The sequence below is a fragment of the Perna viridis genome, chromosome 10 (genome assembly GCF_037379345.1).
Source record: "Perna viridis isolate PV_CMFRI_1.1 ecotype Kerala chromosome 10, ASM3737934v1, whole genome shotgun sequence".
NCBI lineage: Eukaryota > Metazoa > Mollusca > Bivalvia > Mytilida > Mytilidae > Perna > Perna viridis.
Window position 1 is genome coordinate 35,365,808 of NC_142454.1, and position 24,303 is coordinate 35,390,110.

Below are 24,303 nucleotides of genomic sequence, written 5' to 3' on the forward strand. Positions count from 1 at the left end.
GACCGAACCATATTTACAATTAAAAAGTATTTAGTATGGGATCAATGATTAATATTTCTAAAATGTAAAGCTCAGTGACAATTTGTATTAATTACTGTGAAAGTTCTAAGGTTCATGGGGTACAAATTTTCGTGGTTTTCATGGGTAGGTCAAAACCCAAAATTTGGTTCCCAACGAATAGTAGATTCCCATTGATGTGTATACTGAAAACTTCAAAACCTTGAATTTAAGTTTCCACGAGCTTGTGTTCCTTCCCTGATCCACGAAAACTGGTATCCACGAATAAAAGTACTTTCGTATTTTCACAGTACTATGAAGACTCAGTGATAATGTACTATTAGTCTATTATGTATTTTGAGAGCTAACTGATAGTATGTATAAACAATAGGACACATCCTAGCCTTCAACAAACAGTACAATTATCTAGCAAACAATTCAAGTTTGATTTTGCCTTAAAAAATGTTCTGAAGTTAAAAGGGTACAACTCCAACAAAATTCAGTGGATAATCAATTCCTGGCAATGTGCACAAATACATATGTCCTTACTACCTACAAATTCAAAGTTTCATTAAATGTGGTGAAATGTGGTGCAGTTGTTTCTGTGGAGTTGCACTTACAAATTAAAGTGTGACTGACAGGGCAAAAACAATATGTCTCCCCACCAAAGTCAGGGGAGACATAAATATATGGATAGCTCTTATCAGATCCAATAAAAGGACTTACAGCATTATAAGTTTCACTTGAATATTACTTACACTGAAAAACTTGGAGAAGACTTTGAGTGTGGATGATCTGAGAAGTTTATTGGACACAGGTTCTATCTGTTTGACCTTACATTCTATAGAAGCTCTACCAACCATCAGAGGATTCTGACCTGGTACCATTGCCGTCTCTAAATAACAGGAATAGTATGATTATACAGATACCACAAAGAACATTTGATATATCACTGATATGCAAGCTCTCTTTCACAGGAGAAGTATGTTTATCAATTTATTGGAAATTGTAAATAACCATAATATGATCAAGAGTGCCAAAGAATGTCTAGATTAATGGACTGTGCAGGACCTGTCTCCAAGCATTGTCGATTGGAGTATTTATTAGCTATTTAAAATCATATAGATTTTTTCTTTCTCGTGTGTGGCTACTTTCAAATAAATTCTTTATTTTGTGTATTGGCTGATTGATATTCCAAATCATCGGTGGTGTCAAATAAGTAACATTACAATAAAAAAGCATTGACTATTTTTCTAGGAGGGAGTCCTAGATTGAAATTACAAATCTTATTTCATATCTGAATAATAGAAATTAATTATAACATGCAATAATTTATTTATATCTATATAATAAAGAGGTATAACTTCTCATTATTATTTTAAGTTTCTTTCCAACATAATAACACATTAATTGTATGAAACTAATATCCCAAGCTGTTTTATAAGTCATCATGCAACTTTGATCTCATGGATTCTTGTGTATACTTGTCAAAAGGACCACTTCATCAAATGAAAGTTTCTATCTTTTTTAGTTATTTTCTAAAGAAAATAGCTAAAACCACAAAAAGAATCATTCTAAACTTTTCTAGGGTAATAAATCTAATAAGAAGTTAACATTCAACTGGGACCCAATGAAGATTTTTGTAAGCAATTTATAAGGATTATTTCATTGATGAAAAAAACATGAAGGGCAATAATTCTATTAAGGCACCAGCACACAATATAGACCCAATGGAGACATCTGTAATGCTTTTCAAGCTAAAGAAGGAATGTCAAATTTATTTTTCAGTATCTCTCATAGAGATTAAAATTGAAATTGTTGAAATTTGGTTCTCCAAAGAACAGAGAAAGCCAATGTTGATGCAGAATTAGAATAATTGACAAAATTTTTAAACTATTAACCCTAAGGTATTTGTGATTATGTTAAGTAACAATCAACTGAGTAGTATAAGAAAAGACACATAAAATGAAACATATGAACCAAAAGTAATGATGAAAGATCATATTCATTCACATGAGCTGATAAATACAACCTATAAAATATAAATGAGTCAGCCAATTATTTGTAGAGCCCTTGGAAACAATGATAAACCTACCAACAGTTCCATAGAAATCAGACCATGGCTTTCCGGCAATGATATTCATCTCCAATGGCTGTACTAAAGGAGTAATGCTCCATAATCTCACAGTAGAATCTCTAGAACTAGATGCTATTGTAAAAGGTCTGTCTGGGTGACTAGTTAAACCTGAAATATTCAAACTCATAACTAGAAATACTATAAAGAGAATTTGCTTTTCCAATTTTAATATCTTACAAACCTATGGATGGTCAACCTCAATGTCTTGCTTAAATCTGCTTCTGAAATTCTGCAAATAGTATACTTATAGTAAACTACATATATTATTCTACAATACCACACATACCAGTACTGTACCTCAACTGATCCATGCAACTATAATTGTGAATTTGTCATCTATCATTGATCAGTTCTCAATCAGTCATCAATCCCTAAAAATGATTCTTTCCAATGAAAATTCTGAAATTTACATGAATTAATCATCTGTAATTTTACATGGCTAAACTGCAATCAGACTGGTCACCAGTCATCAATCTGTCAATTATAGGTCATTGATTCATCAAATAATTGCATGAATCCATTCAGGGACTATACATGGTATCAATAAAAGTGTCTATATACCTACCATACACATCAGCACCATGATCTAATATTGTATCAATACAAGCTCCATCTCTTATGTCCCAAATTCTAATAGAATAGTCCCAACTGCCTGTTATCAACAAATATGGTAATTCTGTATTCCATAATATCCCTCTCACAGGAGCTGAATGTCCGTTTAATACACAAACACAGGAACCCTGGGTATAGTCCCACACTCTCACAGTACTGATAAAGAATAATGACTTATATTTTACTAGCCATATTTTTCTATCATTTGAATATTTGCAATTATCCAAGTCATTTTGTACATGTCATAATGATATTTTCTGTAATTTAATTAATAAAATGTTACGTGGGGCACAGCTTGATAGAACTGGAGAAGTCAAGTCCTTAAGGTTGGGGCAAGTTTGAACACACCATTCAAAGTTTGATTTTTTTTATTGTGATCGACTTATGTCACAGAATAAGAATTGGACCCTTTTGGCCCCTAATCCCTGAACGGTTTTAACCACAACCTCTAAAATCAATCCCAACCTTCCTTTGGAGGATAAAGTACTTTGTGGTAGAATTTCAAAGATATGTCCATTCCCTTTTACTCAAGTTATCAACCACAAATCAGAAAAAAATAATTGTTTGGGGTCACAAAAGGGGCCCCATTTTTCTTAATTGGTTCAAGTCAGAATCCCAAGAATCAATCCCAATCTACTTTTGAGGTATTTCACCTTGTAGTACAATTTAAAAGACACTTTAACACAAATTTATGTCTCCACATCAAGAGAACATTTGTTTCTGGTCACTTTTTGGCCCCTAATTCCTTACTTGTTCAAATTAATCAAACCTTTCTTTTGGTGGTGAGACAACTTGTTGTATAAATTTAAAAAGAACCATTACTTAAAGTTAATTTATTGTCTGGAGATCAGGAAAATGCACACGTCTGGGCCCTATTTGGCCTCTCCTTCCTTCACAATTGAAGTCTTTCTCTACAACAATCCCAGCCTTGCCTTTGATGAATAGAATATTGTGGAACAATATCATTGATATCCATATGCTTTTACTTAAGTTATAATGTTAAATTCTACGAAATGTTTGTTTTTTTTTACTTCCTTTTATGGTTTGGAAACTTGTAATTAAATTTATAAAAATCAGCCAACTACTATGCATGCTATCACATGAAACCCAAAAGTTTGCAGATGACCACATAGATGGCAACAAAGACAGCACTATACCATTGTACAACTGCAATTCTCTTTTTGCAGTGATATAAAAATGATGTGTAACAGTCTTTCTATGCACATTTAAACATTTTTTTTTTGAAAATATGGGAATATCCCAATGCTTTTAAGTGGCCAGAAGTCATATTGACACATATGTTTAATAATTTCCCAATGCAGCAAACTCACATTAATTGTCATCACTCAACAATGCAAAATTGTCAAATTAATTGATCAGGTCATGTCTAAAAAAATTATAATTCATTTTCAGTTTTATTAACAGAAATAGAAGTTGTGATACTTCATCAATCGTGTCTAAATTACCAGATGAGTAAAATTTTCCATGATGCATCGTCACATTTACCTGTACAATTAACTTAATGCTTCTACACTTACCCATCATCTGATCCACTACATATAATACTCTCTCTCAATGGACACCATCTAACATTGAAAACTTTAGCAGTATGACCTGAAATGAAGACAAGGTCATTACAGCATTGTTGTGTGATATTTTGCGTTGTGTTGACCACTCATGATTGAATAAAACCATTAGTCCAAATATCTGAAGCAGCAATATGCAAATGAAGATGATACATAGAAAATCCATCTGCCATTGATGAAAATGTTTGAATGAACAATATGCAATTTTTCAAGCAATTTGACCCCATAAGTTCCATCACACCACTGGCTAGTGTGTACATTTTAATAATTTGACCTGGACACCAAGAAAAAAAACAGATTTTACCTAGTAACCACTTAATAACTTCCAAAAATCTTCAAAGAAAAATAGTTTGATACAAAGATTAATTTATTTCCATCTAATATAGATAAGCAAAATAGTACAAAAATCTTATAAGCTCTTGTAACTGTCTACTATTATTTAGACAGCCATAGATGCTCACCTGGGAGCTTATAACTTACACAGATTCCAAATGTAATAAGTAGTAGTGGTACAAAAAAACCCTAACAACATTTAAGTCATATGAATATTATTAAAGAGGCCCTCCTTATAAATATCTAAAAAACAAAAAACAAAAAACTTTTTTTATATTCCACTTTTACTCACAAGTAATGGAGACAAAAATTGAGATAAAGTGTGTTACATACAGACTTCACACTACTAAGGAGAGAAAAAGTGCTACATACAGACTTCACACTACTAAGGAGAGAACGTATGCTACATACAGACTTCACACTACTAATTAGCTTCTAATAAGCTAATGCTTTTACTAACCTGTGAAGACCTTTAGTGGTGCATCCGTTGAAGTTGGAATGTAATAAACCCTCACTTTTGTATCCCCACAACCAGTTACTATCATATCTCTGGAAAAAAAAAGCATCCTGAATGCAACTGATTTCTCATATCTACTGTTAATAACCAGGAAACATCATGGCAATAACTTTCATAAATAAATCATCATCCAAAATTATACTCCTAAAATGTAAGAGATTGAAATTCCATTTCTCCTCACACCAAGAATGGCACCACATCAGGAAATAGCTCTAGCACTGCTGGAGTACCAAAACTGAAGCTAGAAAGGTAAATAAACAAGAGGCTCCCAGGATCCTGAATCCCTCACCTGGTTGAATTTTGTCTTTCAAGGGCAATTAATTTAACAAGAAGTTGTCTAACAATTTTGACTCAAGAAGACTTTGGTAGGACTTATCATAAGGGTCATTTCAGCAATTGAAAGTTTCTATCTATCATAGTTTTCGAGATATTGGCCGAAAACTGTTAAAAAAAACCTGTCATTTTTCCCCTTTCAAGGGCAATGACTCAAGGCGTCATCTGACATTTATCCCTGAAGACTTTGTAGTCCTAATAATAAGGATCATTTCAGCCATTGAAAGAATTTGGCTAAACCAAACAGTTTTGGAGATAAATGTGATAATGTATTGTCTGACCTCTATATTCTATTTTTAGTAACAGTGGCCATGTTTTTTGACAGATCAAAAATCCACACACCAGTTTTATACGGGATACCCCTAGGAATCTTTGTACCAAGTTTGCTTTCAATTGGTCAAAAAGTATCAGAGAAGATGATTTTTGAAAGAAATAACATTAAAAATAGCAAAAAATGTTAAAAAGGGCAATAACTCCAACATGGCTATATGAATTACAACAAAAATCTAACCACAGATAAACCTCATCATGCTAAACACTTTTGCCCTGTCAAAATATACCTAAACCTAATGGTTTTGGAGATATATGCGAAAAACTACTGTCTGACCCCTATGTTCTATTTGTAGTAATGGCGGCCATGTTTTTTGACGGATAAAAAATACCCACATCAGCTCTATGCAGGATATTCCAAGAAACATTCATGCGAATTTTGGTTGCAATTGGTCAAGTAGTGTCAGAGAAGAAGAGTTTTGAAAAAATTGTTAACAACAACGGACGATGACGACGGACACCAAGTGATGGCAATAGCTCACTTGGCCTTGGGCCAGGTGAGTTTTAAAACAAAAGTGTACACAAAAATCCTTTTGTTGAAAAGTTGATAAAACAATCAGGGTTGGCTTCAAAAAACCAGAATTAATTAAAAGACTGGAATAATATATGCAATTTCTGTTGAAATCCATCGATGTGGTGAGTAATGGCATGATAAGAATGACTGAAAAAATCAACAACTTCCTACCACATTCCTAATAAGCAAGCTTGACAAATTTTTAAGTTGCAGATTGAATGTTTTCAATAATAACATTAAGTTTTGCCAGTTAGAAACGCAAAATATCACACAACAATGCTGTAATGACCTTGTCTTCATTTCAGGTCATACTGCTAAAGTTTTCAATGTTAGATGGTGTCCATTGGATCTTCAATGGATTATGTACAACTTAAATCATACATTTCAGGAAGAATAATTCTAAACAGTACCTACTACATTTATTTATACACTACATTATAAATATGTCTTTGAAGTTTGAAATAAATAAAGATTTGTGATTGTTTATTAGACAAACTTAAAATTAGACAGTTTGATATCATAAAAAACTTTAATTCTGTTTGAATGTTGTAATATACACTTATCATAGCATTATCGAAATTAAATGTTGCCTTTTTATGCACAATTGTTTATTCAACCTGAACTTTGTGTAGATATTTATGAAAACAGTTTAGAAAAGGCATTTCTTAATTTCTAGCATTAGTTTTGAGACAACATATAATAATATATATGAAGTCCCTACCTAGACTTTCATTAATTGAATTGTAAAAATTAGTTTTCATATATTATTTCCTGTTATTTGTGTTGTTCAAACACTGTTTCCTCTACGTCAGCAGTTAACAACAGCAAATGAAAACTTTTTTTACAGATTATTTATAACTATAACTGAATTAATTCTTTATTAAGAAATAGGTAATTTAATTGATAGTTATATGATAATTACATTTCTTTTGTTGCCAAGTGGGAAATACATTTGTTTTGTCTTGTTGCTAAATGCTCTGTTTGATTAAAATAAACTTGGTGACCACTGAAAGAATTTATTTTGTATTTTGGTTATATGCTGGTCCATTTCTGTGTTTTACCATAATCATTGTTTTTTGTATTAAGATGATAAGAGAAGTGCGCCCCTCTGTGTAACAGAAGTACAGACAGAAGCCTTGCAGGAGGGCGATTGGAAAAAAAAACAGGCATATTGAAATATTCAAGTTAACTGCTAAATCAAGAATACCTTAATTTAATATAAACAGTCGTAAAAAGTCTGGCAACAAATATCATACATACCTGATTAAAAATATGTTACCATTGGTTGTTTTGAAAGGTATAAATGTATCATTTTTTAAGGTTACCTCAGTAAAAAATGAAAATAAAATAAATGAATCATGGAGAGCTTTATGAATTGAGTATAGGACTGCCCTTGTAATAGAAACATGTATGTTGGCTATTAACATAAGTGAAAGCTGAAATTTAACTGAGAATTCATCTCACTATATGAAATTGTAAGTCATTTTTAGAATTGTACATGATTATATAAAGACAGTTATCAATTAATAGCAAAATCATATTTCAAATGGAAAGAGAACGTTTCTTGTATGGTAATTTATCATAATATGTCACTTACTTGTTATGTGGACTCCAGTCACATCCAAACACAGGCTCTGGATGTTTATATTTCTGCAGAATGTTGCCATTCACTAATCTTACCACACTGACAAAAATTAAAATCACTACTTCAGTGTGCTTACACATGCAATTCAAGCACTACGTGAAGTGATGTTCTTCAAGATTTTCTCAATAGATTTATCCAAATTTAAGTAAATTACAATTATATTATCAAAATAAGAAAAATAAGATCGTCATATTTAAAAAAAAAAAACCAAAACAACTGTGTTGCTGAAGCAATAAGTGTAACAATAAAGCACTTGAAATGTAGCTCAGTGAATTACAAACATAAATGTGACAGAGGAATCGTTTCTCACCAGAAGCAATCATTTCCAGCTGACATAATTCTCCTAGAATCACTCTGGTTCCAGGCAACACCAAACACTGCTTGATCACCATGCTACAAAATATTCAGTCATTTTGTGAACTCTGGTCATAGATTGCCATTAAACGTTAACATTTCTGCTTGATACAGAAGAATTTTATGGTTTTCTTATGTAACACCAACTAGTATCAAGCTATACAAAGGAAAATCTTTTATATATTGAAGATGCTATGGGTTTGAACATAAGAGTATAGCTATATGATCTGCTCTTACCCATACTTTACCTTCAGAGTATTTACAATCTGCCAGCAATTTGTACTTTGATAAAATCTGTAAAGTGATTCAAACCCATTATATCCCATACATTTTTACAATTGATTAAAATTGATTTGAAATAAAGACACATGAAATAAAACAATGTAACACAAAAGAAAATAATCAATACATTTAATGGACAGATATTGATAACACAGATAGCAAATACATTGTACATTCATACATGACTGCCTGGAAAAGTTTTAATATGCTAAAACATATATATCTAATCTTGTTTTATAAGTCTTTATCCCCTTTTTACCTATTTTACAGAAAATTCACTAGTCCAAATAATAAAAACTTTACAGAAAGGATAATTTGACCTTGATTTCCCAAATGTATTTGTTGTAATGACCTGTATGATACAGGTATTTTTTTTATTGAATTACGAAACATAAGGCTCCCAGGAGCCTGAATCGCTCACCTGGTTAAATTTTTGCCTTTTAAGGGCAATAACTCCAACTTTGACTCTATTTGATTCATTGGACACTTTGTAAGCCTTATAATAAGGATCATTTCAGCAATTGAAAGGTATTGGCTAAACCTAACAGATTTGGAGATGTATGCAAAATCTGCTGTCTGATCCCATTGTTCTATTTTTAGTAACAGCAGCCATGTTTTTTAACCGATCAAAAATCCAAATAGTCATTTTGTTAAGGATACCCTATAAAACAAAAATGCCAACTTTCATTGAATTCTGCAGAGCAGTTTCTGAGGAGAAGATTTTTTAAAGTAATAACATCATAAACAGAAAAAATCGTTCAAAAAGGGTAATAACTCAAACATGGGTCAACAAATTTTCACCAAACAAATTTTTGACCACAGATAGATCTCTTCATGCTGAATAATTTTACCCCATGTCAGATTTTGGTTAATCCTAACCGTTTTGGAGATATATGCAAAAATCTGCTGTCTGACCCCAATGTTCAATTTTTGGTAACAGCGGCCATGCTTTATAACAGATCAAAAACCCAAACAGCCATTTTATTAAGGATACCATTTAAAACAAAAATACTAACTTTCATTGAATTCTGTAAAGTAGTTTCTGAGGAGAAGATTTTTTAAAATAATAACATTAAAAACAGCAAAAAACATCCAAAAAGGGCAATAACTCCAACACGGCTCTACAGATTTTCACCAAATTTTCACCACAGATAGATCTCATCATGCTGAACACTTTTGTGCCAGTCAGAATTTGGATAAACCTAATGATTTAGAAGATATATGCGAAAAACTACTGTCTGACCCCTATGTTCTATTTTGAGTAACGGCGGCCATGTTTTTTGACGGATCATATTTCCCCAAATCAGTTCTATGCAGGATACCCCAAGGAACATTCAAACCCTGTTTGGTTTCTATTGGTCAAGTAGTGACAGAGAAGAAGATTTTTGGAAAAATAACATTAAAAATAGCAAAAAAAGTTAAAAAAGGGCTTTAACTCCAACATGGCTTAATAGGTTAAAATTTGACCGCAGATAGATCTCATCATGCTGAACACTTTTACCTGTGTCAGAATTTAGCTAAACCTACTGTCTGACCCCCTATGTTCTATTTTTAGTAACGGCGGCCATGTTTTTCGACGAATCAAAAATCCCCACAACAGTTCTATGCAGGAACATTCATACCAAGTTTGGTTCCAATTGGTCAAGTAGTTTCAGAGAAGAAGTTTTGAAAAATTGTTAACGGCGATGATGAACAAAGACAACAGACACCAAGTGATGGCAACAGCTCAAATGGGCCTCTAAGCTTGAAAAGAATCTTGTTATTGAATGGACATTGACCCAAGTATTTTTGCAATGGAAATGGCCCTCATTAAAAAAAAAGATATACGCAATATTCTAAAAAAATCAAACTTGATTTAAGTATTGTTGCATGAAACAACACACCCAAATTTTGAAAGAATATGCTAAAATATACTGAAGTTATTGCACATAATGGGTCAAAGTCCCTACTTTCATAACATAAAAAGCCACCACTCTGAAACAACAAAAACAATATTTGTAAAAACTTGACCTTCATTCTGTCTTATAATATCATATACAAATTTGGAAAGAATCTGCCAAACTTTTTAGTTATCGCAAGGACAATGTTTGGAAATTGCCAGGTTGGCCACCCCTACCTAGTCTATCTGCCCAACATACATCACCAATCTAATAACCCAATTTTTTTTCCTTTGGAAAAAAAAAATACGAAATTGCTAAGGTCTCAAAATTTAGGAAATAAATTAATTGTGATATTGTTGTTGAAGAAATTAATACGGGCCACTCACAGCAAGGCAGCTGATTCTTATATACATACAAATGAAATATTCAAATTAATTCTTACAACACCACTATTTAAACCTGTATGTCAAATGTTTTGTGATTGTTTTATAAAAATTGCTACAGTGCAATAAAATCTAAAGTTTACCTCATGGAATCTTTGAGTGATCCTGTTTTCCCTGAAATTCCATATAAAGACACCTTTTTTAGAAGTTCCAGCAAGCAAACAATTGAGATCTGCGGGAGCCCAACAAATGGAGTAAATTACACCTTCATTACCGGGGGAAGTTTTCACCTAAAACAACAATTGTTTAAGCTCATAAACTGGGATGGTCTTAAATATATACAGTAAAACCTGTCTACAGCAAACCCTGAATAAACCAAAAACATGGCTATACCAAACACTTTTTGAATACTGTTTATATCAGTTTCAATGTGTTCTGAAGCTTTGTGAAAACAAAAACCATGAAAAAAAAACAAATTCTATAGTTTTCCCAACAGTTCTCTCACCAAATAGACAAATATCACAGTTCCATAAAACCAGTGTACTGAGTTATAAGGCAAAAGCTTAAGTTTTTTGGATGCTTATCTGATATCATGAAAGCATTGGATCTTTCATGACTGCAAACATTTTCTTTTGTGATTGTTTGTATAACAATTCAATAGAGATTTCCAAAAAAAAAAAATCTCATTATTGTAGAAATCTGGTGGATTGAATGACTTACAGCTGCCATTTTAGTGACATCCCAGACCTTCACAGTTCCATCAAAGCTAGCAGTAGCTAATAGGTCCATATTATCAGGACAAAATCTACAGTCAAATATTGTCTCTATATGACCCTACAAAACAAATGTTATTATTTCAACAAAGATATATATTCATAGTAGTTTATTGTGCTTATGTAAATAAAATATTTCCACAAAATTACAGCATAATATAATTTGTTTCTATGCATATATAAAGATTTTTTTGCATCTGAATTACCAAAATAAACCCTGAGGCATAGCAAATAGGTGTACAGATTACTGAAGGTGTAAAATATGGATACAAACATATGTATGTAATTCATCCCTAGTTCAGTTTTCTATAATACTAAAAATTCTTCAGATGATCTTTATCTCTCAGATATCGTAATAATGGTCATTGTGTTAGTGCTTTAAAGCGTGTTATTTTCCACAGAAAAATGGTTAGTAACACACAGGTATATGGCCTAGCATCATACAGGGATATGGGATCTGTAAAGATGTGTCCCTAGCCAATTACAATCCAAGAAATTTACTAGCACTGGGATAAAATTTCATATTCGCAGGATCAATTACCTCTTCTCTCAAGAACTTCCATTTTCTGAGTCCAAGATCAAACAAGCCAACACCACCATCATGAAATGTACAGAGTATTTGGGCTGGAGGAACAGCAAAGTTAGCTAGGTTAACTGTAGCCGGAGAATCAGCAGCACTAGTGGATGACACAGGTCCCTCTCTCTCTACCTTAGGTTTTGTAATATTTGCAGTAATCGCCTGTAAGGCATGTATTCCTGTCTTCTTTATCTTGATGGTTTCTATAGGTTTGGACATGGAGACATTCCAAAGTCTTAATATTCCACTTCTTGCATCTACCATGAAACTTGAATGTCATCATTTTAAATCTATTTTAATGTATATTCTCACTCAAACTTCTTATAATTTTTCTTTTTAATTAGGTGTTACCGAACTTACAGGCCACAATTTACCAACACAAAAAAACTTTTTAAAGTACAAAATTATCTTTCAATCTCTTAAACAAAATTTAAAACTGCAACATAGACTTAGCACCAGTTATTTGTACCCCTGAAGCATTTTTATTCATAGACTTACCAACAGTTACAAATTTCCCTAAAGCATTGTTATTCACAGACTTACCACCAGTTACAAATTTTCCTAAAGCATTGTTATTCATAGGCTTACCAACAGTTACAAATTTCTCATGAGCACTGTTATCCAAAGACTTACCAACAGTTACAAATTTCCCTAAAGCATTGTTATTCATAGACTTACCAACAGTTACAAATTTCCCTAAAGCATTGTTATTCATAGACTTACCAACAGTTACAAATTTCCCTAAAGCATTGTTATTCACAGACTTACCACCAGTTACAAATTTTCCTAAAGCATTGTTATTCATAGGCTTACCAACAGTTACAAATTTCCCAATAGCAATGTTATCCAAAGACTTACCAACAGTTACAAATTACCCAAGAGCATTGTTATTCATAGACTTACCAACAGTTACAAATTACCCAAGAGCATTGTTATCCATAGACTTACCAACAGTTACAAATTTCCCAATAGCAATGTTATCCAAAGACTTACCAACAGTTACAAATTACCCAAGAGCATTGTTATCCATAGACTTACCAACAGTTACAAATTTCCCAATAGCAATGTTATCCAAAGACTTACCAACAGTTACAAATTTCCCTAAAGCATTGTTATTCATAGACTTATTACGAGTTACAAATTTCCCTAGAGCAATGTTAATCCATAGACCTACCACCAGTTACAACTTTGAGTGTTGTTTATCCATAGACTCACCAACAGTTACAAATATCCCTGGAGCATTGTTTATCCATAGACTTTTTTTGTAATTTTTTATTATAAAAGGGAAAACATGTAAGACAAACACAATACACAAACATGTACAACAAGAAAGAAGTTCAATTGATGAAATGAAAATCATCATAATTATGAATTATATACTACAGAATTTAAAGTTCATGCATTAAAGCTATATCGATTTAGTCTATTACCGCATCCAAAGGCATCCATTATGTAATAATTTTCTCTTTTATATAAGGGAAAGGTAACAAGTAGAATATTTATCAATCTTAATACAATTTTGTAAGTATTCTATTCCACCATTAACACATGGATTAACATTTTTACATCTGCACTTAAATATATAATACTTCAAAAACAGTAGCATATGGTTAATCTTATTTTTAAAAGGATGTTCCTCATCTACCCCAAAAATAATTTCTTTTGTATTGAAAGGTATTATAATACCTAGCTCATCAAACCATTTTTTTAAAGAAAGCCAAAAGTTTTGAACACTGCCAAAAAAATAGTTTCTCCTTTGTTTCTGAGTAAAAAGTACAGAGCTCAGTCTCTTTTAAGTTACATTTATATAAAAAAAAAAATTACATGGAAGAATCCTATGAACTACTTTGAACTGGAAATTTTGTAAAAAGGATTTTTTTTTGTGGCTAAAAAGGCCATGGAATAATAATTTCGCCAATCGTATCGTTCAGAATTTAAACCATTTTCCCATTTTTGTTGGGAATTAATATTATTGTCTTTTTTCTTCTCTAAATATAACTTATAAAAATATCTACAATTTTTGGCATTTTTCTTGATAAAATCTATCACTTAATCTTCAATGTTTGACAATTTATTACAATTACCACTTAATGCTTTCCATCTGCCTGGTATGGCACTGACAATTCCATAATATTCTAAAAAGTTAACATTTACATTGAATTCCCTTTTAAATTCACCCTAAGAATAAAAACTATTCTCATTAGATATCAGATCATTTATGATAAATAAACCATTCTGTGAGAACTTACGTTTAATGCACAGTTTTCCCCCTATTTTCAAAAATGGGTTAAGCCATAAGGATTGTTGAAGAATGGAATCAACATCCATATCATTTAGATCTTTTGTGTCTTTCAAAATAGAAAAAAATTGATAAATACATCTCTCCAAAGCCACAAGACACAGACCCTCAGAGCTGACATACAATATCTTATCACCACTCCATCTCTGTATATAATCTATCACTTGAGAGAATTTTCCAAGGGAAGTAATTTGGGATCTAATAGTTTATGAAGCCAACTAAACTTTAGGCTGTAGCAGAATGATACAATATCTGGAAGTTTAAGACCTCCTTCCTCAAAATCATTAATAATGACAGATCTCTTTATCTTGTCTGGCTTCTAAAGAAAATTAAAGAAAATATTTTGAATCTTCTTTGGGATGGTATCAGGGAGATTTGGAAGCATTGTTAACACCTGTACTAAAATAGGAAGAGCTAAGGTCTTGATAACAGTTATACTTCCAATATATGTCAGTTCTCTATATGTCCATATGTTTAGTAGAGACTTGATGCTCTGAATTTTATCATAAAAATTGCAAATGGTTTTGTCAACCTTTGTTAATTCAAACCATATGCATAGTAATTTAAACCTTCCCGCGTGATTCCATTTTAAATTTTTGTGAGGAAGAATTTCCTCCCCACATCTCTTTCTTGAACCAATCCATACTGCTTCTGTCTTGTCAATATTTACCCTCAAACCAGGACACTCTGAGAATTTGTCAAAGAGATCTAAGAAATTTTCTAATGAAATTTCACTGTCATCCAGGATTAAAAAAGAGTCTTCCGCGTATTGACTTCGTAAGAACTCAGAGTCCCCTACCACGAAACCGGACACATTTGGATCATTTTTAATCACTGCACTCAGCAACTCTAAAACCATAATAAATAGATAAGGTGACAGCAGGTCACCCTGGCGCACCCACCTTTCTAAAGTAAAAAATTCTGACATGTGTCCATTATTCAGAACTGTACTAGAAATGTCTGAATAATGTTTTGATCCACTTAATGAAGGTTGGACCAAAATCATAGAATTTCAAAGTCTCTTCAATAAATGACCATTCAACAGTATCAAAAGCCTTCTCAAAATCCACCAGTAGTAATAACCCAGGAATGTCATCCTCTTCTAGTTTTTCAATCAGGTCAAAAATCAGTCTAGTACATTCTCCAATATATCTACCCTTTAAAAAGCCCGTCAGTGTTTGACTGATAATATTTGCTAAAACTGATTTTAACCTATTAGCCAAACTTGTAGTTGCAATCTTGGAATCTAAACACAGGAGAGTAATAGGTCGCCAATTCTTTTCCACAGACTTACCACCAGTTAGCATTGTTTATCCATAGACTTACCCCCAGTTATAAATATCCCTGGAGCATTGTTTATCCATGACATAGAACATATACTGGAGGCAGCACTTGGTGGGGTAAACTTCATAATAACAGAGTGGGACTCAGTATCAATCAAACGCACCCCACATCTATAATTACACACTATCAGATAATCTGTTGAGAGTGGATCCCACTGTAAACATGATACAGAATCTTCTGTTTCAGAATCCTCTCCAGTTTGATCAGGTCCTAGTATATCTTTATAAGTTTTACCTCCTGTAAATAGAAATACAGCTGTACATAGTGTTAATGTATGTATAGCCCCACTCCTCTAACAGTAAGTTGATACTAGGGAGCAACCAAAATTGCTTACAATGTATAAATCACTGAAGTGAAACAGAAAACCAAATTTCAAAACATTTCCATCATGAGGAGCTGAGACTTTTTGCAACTGAAACTTTGCTTTCATTTACATTAACTCAAAAATCCAAATTCTACAAACAGGAAGCTGGCAAAAACCAAAATTTCTTGCACAAATGCCCCAATGCTAAACAAATAAGATAAGTAGTGAGCAAAATGACTGAGATTGAATTCAAATAGAGATAGAGAGCAAGGGACTGAATAAAACCTGGAAAAGCACAAGTTTGATTTGGTAAATTTAAGGCCATTGTTCCCTTTTACAATATATAATGGTAGTTATATATTAATCAAAACTTTGGCTAATACATGTACCTGTATTACAAATAGATATTGAACCATTTTGATGGCCTAAAGCCAATCTTCCTGTGTTCTTAGGATGCCACCGTAATAATAAGATATTTGATGGAAATGCAGAAGCTTCTCTGAAGGTCTTCATCATTAACCCATCCTGAAACTTCCACATCTGCACAGGTCCTCTACCACTTGCAAAGGACAAGGTGTCTAATTGGTCATAACACCAGCCAATGGCCTTAGGTGTATCAACTGTGTCCATTCTGGCTACTATTTTCTGATTGGCTACATTCCATACAACAACCTTCCTGTCTGCCCCTGCACTAGCTAGAAGGTCAGGGTTCCTTGGATTGAAAGATATAGCTGTAATTGTTTTCTTGTGTTCTGACATGATGGACATAAGTTTGAACTCTTGAAATTTCTTGTCCAACTGGAAGAAGGAAAGCAAATCTAACTTAAAAGAAAATTAGCCAAACCAAAGAACAAACTTTTACTTTTATCTGATTCTTTGAAAATGTTAAGAACATCTTTTTTTTTAAATCAATTGATTACCAGTTAAATCAATCTATGAAAAAAATACATTCAGGACAGCAGCCAACACCTTAATCTGGCAATGGTCTTATACACAACAAAATTTAGCCTTAAAAGAAATCAACATTATAAATTTAGGAAGACTATGTTAGTAAGTATTAACAAATTGGAAGAACAATTTCAAACTAGAGACTCTAAAGAGCCCGAATTGCTCACCTGGCTTGATAAGCCACGTTCTGATTTTTGTAAAAGCAACCATGTTTTTTCTTGGATAAAAGGTCCTTATGCTCATACCTAAGAAACAATCAAATCAACTTTTATTGAAGTCTGTCTTATAGTTTCTGACAAAATTTTTTTTTAAAGTAATAACTTACAAAAAGGCAATAAATGGAACATGGCTAAACAGATTCACATAAAAAAATTATCTATACAAACCTCTTATTATGAACACTTTTACTGGTGCCAGAATTTGGCTAAACCTAATGTTTTAGGAAATATGTGCAAGAAACTGCTGTCTGACCCTTATGTTCTATTTTTAGTAACAGTGACCATGTCTTTTCACAGATAAAAACCTGAACTATCATTTTGTGCATGACACCCAAAGGTACAATTATACCAACTTTTATTGAATTCTGTACAGTAGTTTCTGAGAAGAGCTTTTTAGATAATAATAATAATAAAAATAGAGTAAAAATGTCCAAAAAGGGCAATAACTCCTACATGGATTAACTAAATTACATGAAATTTAACCACAGCTAGATCTCATCATAGTCTCAGTCTTGTATTCTTTGCCCCATAGGCTTCTATAGTATACCTTAAATTTTCACGATTTTCATGTAATAGACAAAGAGTTTCAGTCTAACTTTTGACCACATTTTTCCAATAAGGAAATGTCAAAAAAAGGGCACGAACTTTGGTACACCAAGACAGGTCGAACTAAAAATAGACTTTTTCTTCTTTCACTTTTATTTTGAGTTCATAAAATAGACCCCTTTTCTGAAGCATTATTTATCATGAAAATACTGTTTTTCCTTAAAAACAACTTGATATTTACCCTGTAGTTTTGATGAAAAATGATAATCATTTGCCACGAATCAAAAACAGGAAAAGGCAAAAAGCAAGTGCACTATATTTTTTAGCCTCCATATTTTGATGTACACCTGCTCAGGAATATGTAATACAAGATTGATACCTCATGCTGAATACTTTTACCACATCAGAATTTGGCTAAATCAAACAATTTTGGAGATATATGCTAAAAACTGCTGTCTGACACCTATGTTCTATTTTAAGTAACAGCAGCCACGTTTTTCCACAGATAAAAAATTCTAGGCAGAAAGAAACATTCACACCAAGTTTGGTTTTAATTGGTGCAACAGTGTCAAGGGAAAAGATTTTTTAAAGTAAAAACATAGCAAAAAATGTCAAAAAGGGCAAAAACTCCAACAAAGCTTAGATATACTAACATATAGCAAACAGATATGAAGAATCAGCACAGGTTGAAGTGGAGAATATATAGTATATACCACAATATTACATAAGGTTCAGAGAAACAATTTATTTGTCGTTAACAAAGAAATTGACAATCAAGGTACTGGGGGAACTCAATCTACAACATAATTATAATATGGGTATAGTCATAACAGTCAAACATTTGAAAATTAATTGTTCAACAGATGGGTTATAAGATTCTGTTTATTGTCAGTAGTGGAAACACCTGTAATACTGTTGTGTATAGATGCTGCTTGAATCTGTGTTACTTTTCTCAATATCTAAAGATATCCTCTATCAATCAATATTAATTTCATTTCTTTGCTGTCATTGGCTTAATTAATTATTAACTATGCAATGATTTCTGTGTTACATTGGACTTGGCCAGTAAAGATATCAATAATATCATAATATTTTATGCAAATGATCAAAGAACAAGAACTAAAAACTAGAATAATATAATCTAACAATGCTAACAGTAGTTCTATAATAAAGAGATCAAATTTATGTACATGACTGTGTAGATGGGGTTTAGCATAAATGGCATAAGTTCTTTAGAGCTGTGAAACTATTCAGACATACCTGATAAATGTAGACACATAGCGTAGCACAATACACAAATCTATCTCCACTGGCGGCCACAACATCAACATTCCAAGGCTGGCACCCTGCAGGTAATACTCCTACCTGCTTTGCCATTATTCTATCAGTATCTCAACTATTCCACATGATGTTATAAATGTGAGGGCTAGTTAACCTAAAAGTAAATGAAATTAATGTTAAATGACCTAGCTGTAAAACTTGAATACATCAAAGTACATATGCAAATTATTTAAACCTAATTTATATTGGCTACATTTGTATATGAAGACTTCTAGCCTTGGTCATCATACAAGTACTTAGTACATTATGCTATTGCCTGTATAGTGGCATCATTTTGATTATAAGCAAAAACACTCTATAGAAATTGCAAAACACTATAATCAAAAATTCAATGCAGAAAGATTGAATTAAGTAAAACATGCAAAATTGCATGTGAAGCAGACTTGCTACAAGGCTTTTAATCAAAATTATGGTTACCCAAGTGCTAATGTTTTATAAAGGATTTTTAGTGTTCATTGGGTGTACCTTTTGTTAAGAACTGCAAATGGTTCAAGATTACACATTCTTGAAAACTACATTTAAATTTTGTAACTATAGCCCTGACTGATCAGTTATGCTGATGCTCATGTCACAGATAACAATGAAAGAACTCTTCAAATAAATCCTTTCAAACTTAAATACAAGGTCAAAGTTCAATTAACATGTTTATAAATATGTTCTGGAGTTACTGGTACAGACCTTTTTCCCTTTGGGGATATCCATGATTCCCACATCAATTTCCCTAGTGTACCTTGAAATCTTATCGCTGATAAAACACTCTACCTATATATTTACTTATGTTAATACAAGCTGGTTTGATCTGATCAGAGAGGTGCATACAATAGATTAATATTTTTTTTAAAGAATACATTTATAACAAGTTAACAAGAATGTATATAGTTAAAAATGGTATACTTTAGTTAAGTGTGTTAACACATCTATCAGAGTTAGTCTACATTATATACATGAACAAACAAAAATAAATTAGAAGAGTATGAATAAAGCAATTAAATTATTTACAAATCTTTCTATAACCACAGTCATTTGAATACCATATTTATCTACAATTTTTAATATTTTTATCACTAAAATTCAATTGACTGTGATGAGACCAACAAAAACATTAAATTAAAATTTTTACTGGAGCAGTAACAATGACTGGGATTACAGAGAGTCTTGCATCATTTATCACATTCAAAATGAAAATGTCTTATTGAAATCTGAAATGTTTACAAGTAATGTTATAGAATGTCTCATTGCCAAAATTTTTATCCCAATTGCTGTAGCAAACTAAAATGACAGTTTTAAATGGAACAAATAGATCATTGTACACATTATACATCTTCAGGACATAAATCTGCATGTTTCTTTGCATGTACACGTAATAATATGTATTCCTTATATTACATGACTATTCTATTATTCTGTACCTACCAGTATCAAATTGGCTACAAAGAAATGCTCCTGTGCACTGAGTTTTATGACAGCAAGAAAAGTAATCAAGCATCAACAGAATGGATACATAAGTAATCTATAAGTAATCATTATGATTACAAGTGAAGAGAAAACATTGATTATCTGCTAGATTTCACATTACATGGAAATAATTTATTCTGTAACTTTAAAATTGAGGAAGACATGGATGCATTTATATTGTAAATCAATATAAAACAGATTACCAAAGATTTGAGTTCTAATCCCTTCAACATATGCAGGCTATTGCTGGAACAGGACAATAATTTCACCTTGTGATATTTATAAGACAATTATACAAAAAAGGAAGACAGCATGAGTTAATTTCTTCCGGTTCTGAATTTTTTTACAAACAGAAGCCTAATAACCATAAATATATATCCATTAACTGAAAGGCTTACCTCAAAAACAAGAAATCTGTCCATCATTAAAAGAGGAAATTTATATACGAGTAAGTACACTTGGACCAAATTGTTTAGTAGATTCTCCCGCCATTAAAGTATTGACGAAAATACAAAAAAATCACCATTTTTTTTGCATCAGTTTCTAGTATTGAGATACTATTATACACAAATCTTTCATTTCTTGGTGACTCAAATGACGTTTCTTGAACTTACTTTTCTGATATTGATGTGGCTATGGATTTAAAATATATCTTTACCGGTACTTAAAAAGGCTAAAATTAGGCTAACAAATGTCTGGTTAGAAATAAAAAATAAAATCCTCCCACCCGCCCCATATTATTTTGAAGGTTGGATGAGAATCTATCATTTAAGTTTACTTTGGATATGTACTGTTAAAAAAAACATACACTACATTGAATTCAGTGATTCTGGGGGGTAGATCTTCATATTGAAAATTTTGTTAATTTTGTACAAAATTTAGGCAAAATTGGGATAATAATGGCCTAGAGCCCCTTTTATAATATCGCATTGGCCCTTGATATATGTCTATTTATCCTCACATTTTGTATTATTCTTTCTTGAAATGTAATTCATTTTTGAGACCAAAAATGAAAAAAAAAATCAAATCAAATCTAACGTAGGAGGTGCACAATGAGAATATGTCATATTGATTCAGTGAAATTTTCAATAAATTCTATTCAGAGGTGCAGGGGAAGTAACTGATAAAGGACGGGAACCCCCAAGTTTCTGTGTTCATAAATGACAAGGTCCACATTTAAACCTTCAAATCAATTTAATATAAAATCTAAAGCATACGGTGCACAATGGGAGTACAAAATGTACATATAATAAAGATTCTGTGAAAGTATCATTAAATTCCAAATGAAGGTGTAGAAGGACCAACAGACAAGAGATATGAACCCAGGCTCTGCATAACAGTGGTGTAAGAGAACAAACAGATAAGAGATGTGAACACAGGCTGGTTTTGGAAGACTAAGACAAGAGATGTGAACCCAGCCTCTGAATAACACTGGTGTAGAAGGACTAACAGACAAGAGATATGTACCCAGGCTCTGCATAACAGTGGTTTTAGAAGACTTACATTTAAGTGATGGTTAAACAGTGGTGTAAGAAGGACTAACATTTAAGCGATGTGTACCTAGGCTCTGCATAACAGTGGTTTTGGAGGACTAACCAAGGGCGGATCCAGGATTTAAGTTTAGGGGGGCATTAATTGAATCAAATGCTGTGCAAAGCAAGGCAAAAAAAATATGGGATGAAACTTGTGATGAAAAATTTAGGGGAGCATACGCCCGACATGCCAGTCCTTGGATCCGCACCTGCTAACATTTATGAGATGTGTACCCAGGCTCTGCATAACAGTGGTTTTGGAGGACTAACATTTAAGAGATGTGTAACCAGGCTCTGCATAACAGAAGTACAGGAGGTAGTACAAACAAAAGCATGGCCAGAAAGAAGTTTGGATGGAAGGACACACACAACTTATTACTATATACCACCTGGCAAACGATGTAACAAGACTATTCCTTACATCTCTATTCTATCGTTAGATCACATTATGTTCATTGTACATGTAGTTACTTTACCTTCTTTATTCTTTCCAAAAAGGAAACATTTTGGCTGCTTTATGTACAAGGAAACAACTATCTCTTAATTTTGCAAAACAACTTACAATGTATTTGATATACACTACTTAAAGCATATAGAAAGTAAAATTTATCCTGATTTGCAGGAAACCTTATGCTTTGTTATTTCAAAGGAATGAGTCATATGCCATAGGTAATACTGTAGCAACCTCACAAAAAAAATATCCCTCCCCACTGCAAATGAAGTTTAATGTAAAAATCCTTCAAATAAATTATCTCCCTCAAGACATGTTAGAGAGTCATTAAACAGTTATTGTATTCCTCCATGGTGCCCAACCTTTCAATAAGAATTATAAAATATTCTCAAAATCCCTTGAACAATTTCAGTGGAATTAGGCAATGAGACTTTAACATGTGAGGTCTCACTGACCACTTCTAATGTTTCCATTCCTTTACATGTTAAAAAAATGATTTTCAGTTTCATTGTGAATTCCTAGGACAAATGACATTAATGTTGCATACCATTGCGTAGCTTGGAAAATAAGGCTTTCAAAATTTTTATGCTAATGGTACAATGATTGTAGAAATTCTTCACAAAATTTACTTGAAAAAATAATATTGAAAATCTACATTTCTACCTTTTCTGCTAAATGACAGCATGGAGGCAAATTACTCACATATGTAAACAAAATTCATACACTTTTGTAGTAAATTACAAATATGATTATAAAGTACACATTCTCAGCTTTATTATGACTACTTTTAATCAGAATACACACAAATAATGCACTTACAATGCATAGGTCTAGGTTCAGTGTGTTTTTGGTACTACATAATGGGCTGGCCATTTGTGGCATAAGTGGTTAGTGAGACCTTAAGAAAATTTTCTGTTTTTCTTTTTTACATTTTATGAAAGCTTCAGGTATTGCAAGTCTAATAATACAAAAACTATCAAAATCAGACATGGGATTACACAGACATGGCCATTTTTATATCATGCTCTTCAGTGATATTTTCCCTAAATTACTTAAAATGACAATTTTAGGAACACGTGTGACTAGTCATACCAATCTGATACCTATGATAATTAAAGAAGTTGTAGTAGTTAATGTCATTGATCATTATGAAAAAGGACAAATTTCAACAATTAATATCATGCTTATTTCATCACTGTGTGATACGTAGTCTCTGCTGTGTGACAATTTGAGTACTTTGAATATCCCAAGCAGTGACATTACATATTTCAGGGATGATGTCAAGTTACTAGTCAGTTTTACTGATAAAAATCTTGTTGCTATATTGTTTTTTACAATATCTTGCACAAGGCACCTCTTCAAATATACCCAGATTACCACTATCACTACACTGATTTTATGGGAAAATAGAAATACTGACCAGGAAAGGCAATTTTCCTCAAGTTATGCATTTCTCTGAAATATGCCATAATTAGCTTATAGTCTCACTCACCACTTCTAACATTTCCATTACTTTACATATTAAAAAAGTAATTTTCGAAGTTTCACTGTGAATTCCCAGGACAAATGACATCTTCAAGTTCCATACCAATGTGAAATGAATATCTTTTAT

At 32.3% G+C, this 24,303-nt stretch overlaps 1 protein-coding gene across 3 annotated transcripts in view; it reads right to left on the reverse strand.

Moving 5' to 3' along the window:
* LOC148605570 (WD repeat-containing protein 17-like) overlaps positions 1–24,303 on the reverse strand; it is a 43,489-nt gene that overhangs the window by 17,599 nt on the left and 1,587 nt on the right. For 2 of the 3 annotated variants that reach the window (XM_088550292.1, XM_088550291.1), the window contains exons 2-14: positions 19,173–19,347; positions 16,590–16,998; positions 15,879–16,133; positions 12,218–12,510; positions 11,624–11,737; positions 11,047–11,193; positions 8,315–8,397; positions 7,957–8,043; positions 5,126–5,214; positions 4,285–4,360; positions 2,700–2,902; positions 2,093–2,242; positions 756–892 (exon numbers count right to left, since the gene is read on the reverse strand). In XM_088550292.1, the coding sequence (XP_088406418.1) occupies positions 756–892; positions 2,093–2,242; positions 2,700–2,902; positions 4,285–4,360; positions 5,126–5,214; positions 7,957–8,043; positions 8,315–8,397; positions 11,047–11,193; positions 11,624–11,737; positions 12,218–12,510; positions 15,879–16,133; positions 16,590–16,998; positions 19,173–19,289 (2,160 nt within the window). In that variant the 5' untranslated portion in view covers positions 19,290–19,347. The remainder of the gene's footprint in view (positions 1–755; positions 893–2,092; positions 2,243–2,699; positions 2,903–4,284; positions 4,361–5,125; positions 5,215–7,956; positions 8,044–8,314; positions 8,398–11,046; positions 11,194–11,623; positions 11,738–12,217; positions 12,511–15,878; positions 16,134–16,589; positions 16,999–19,172; positions 19,348–24,303) is intronic. The other variant, XM_088550293.1, reaches the window with a different exon arrangement.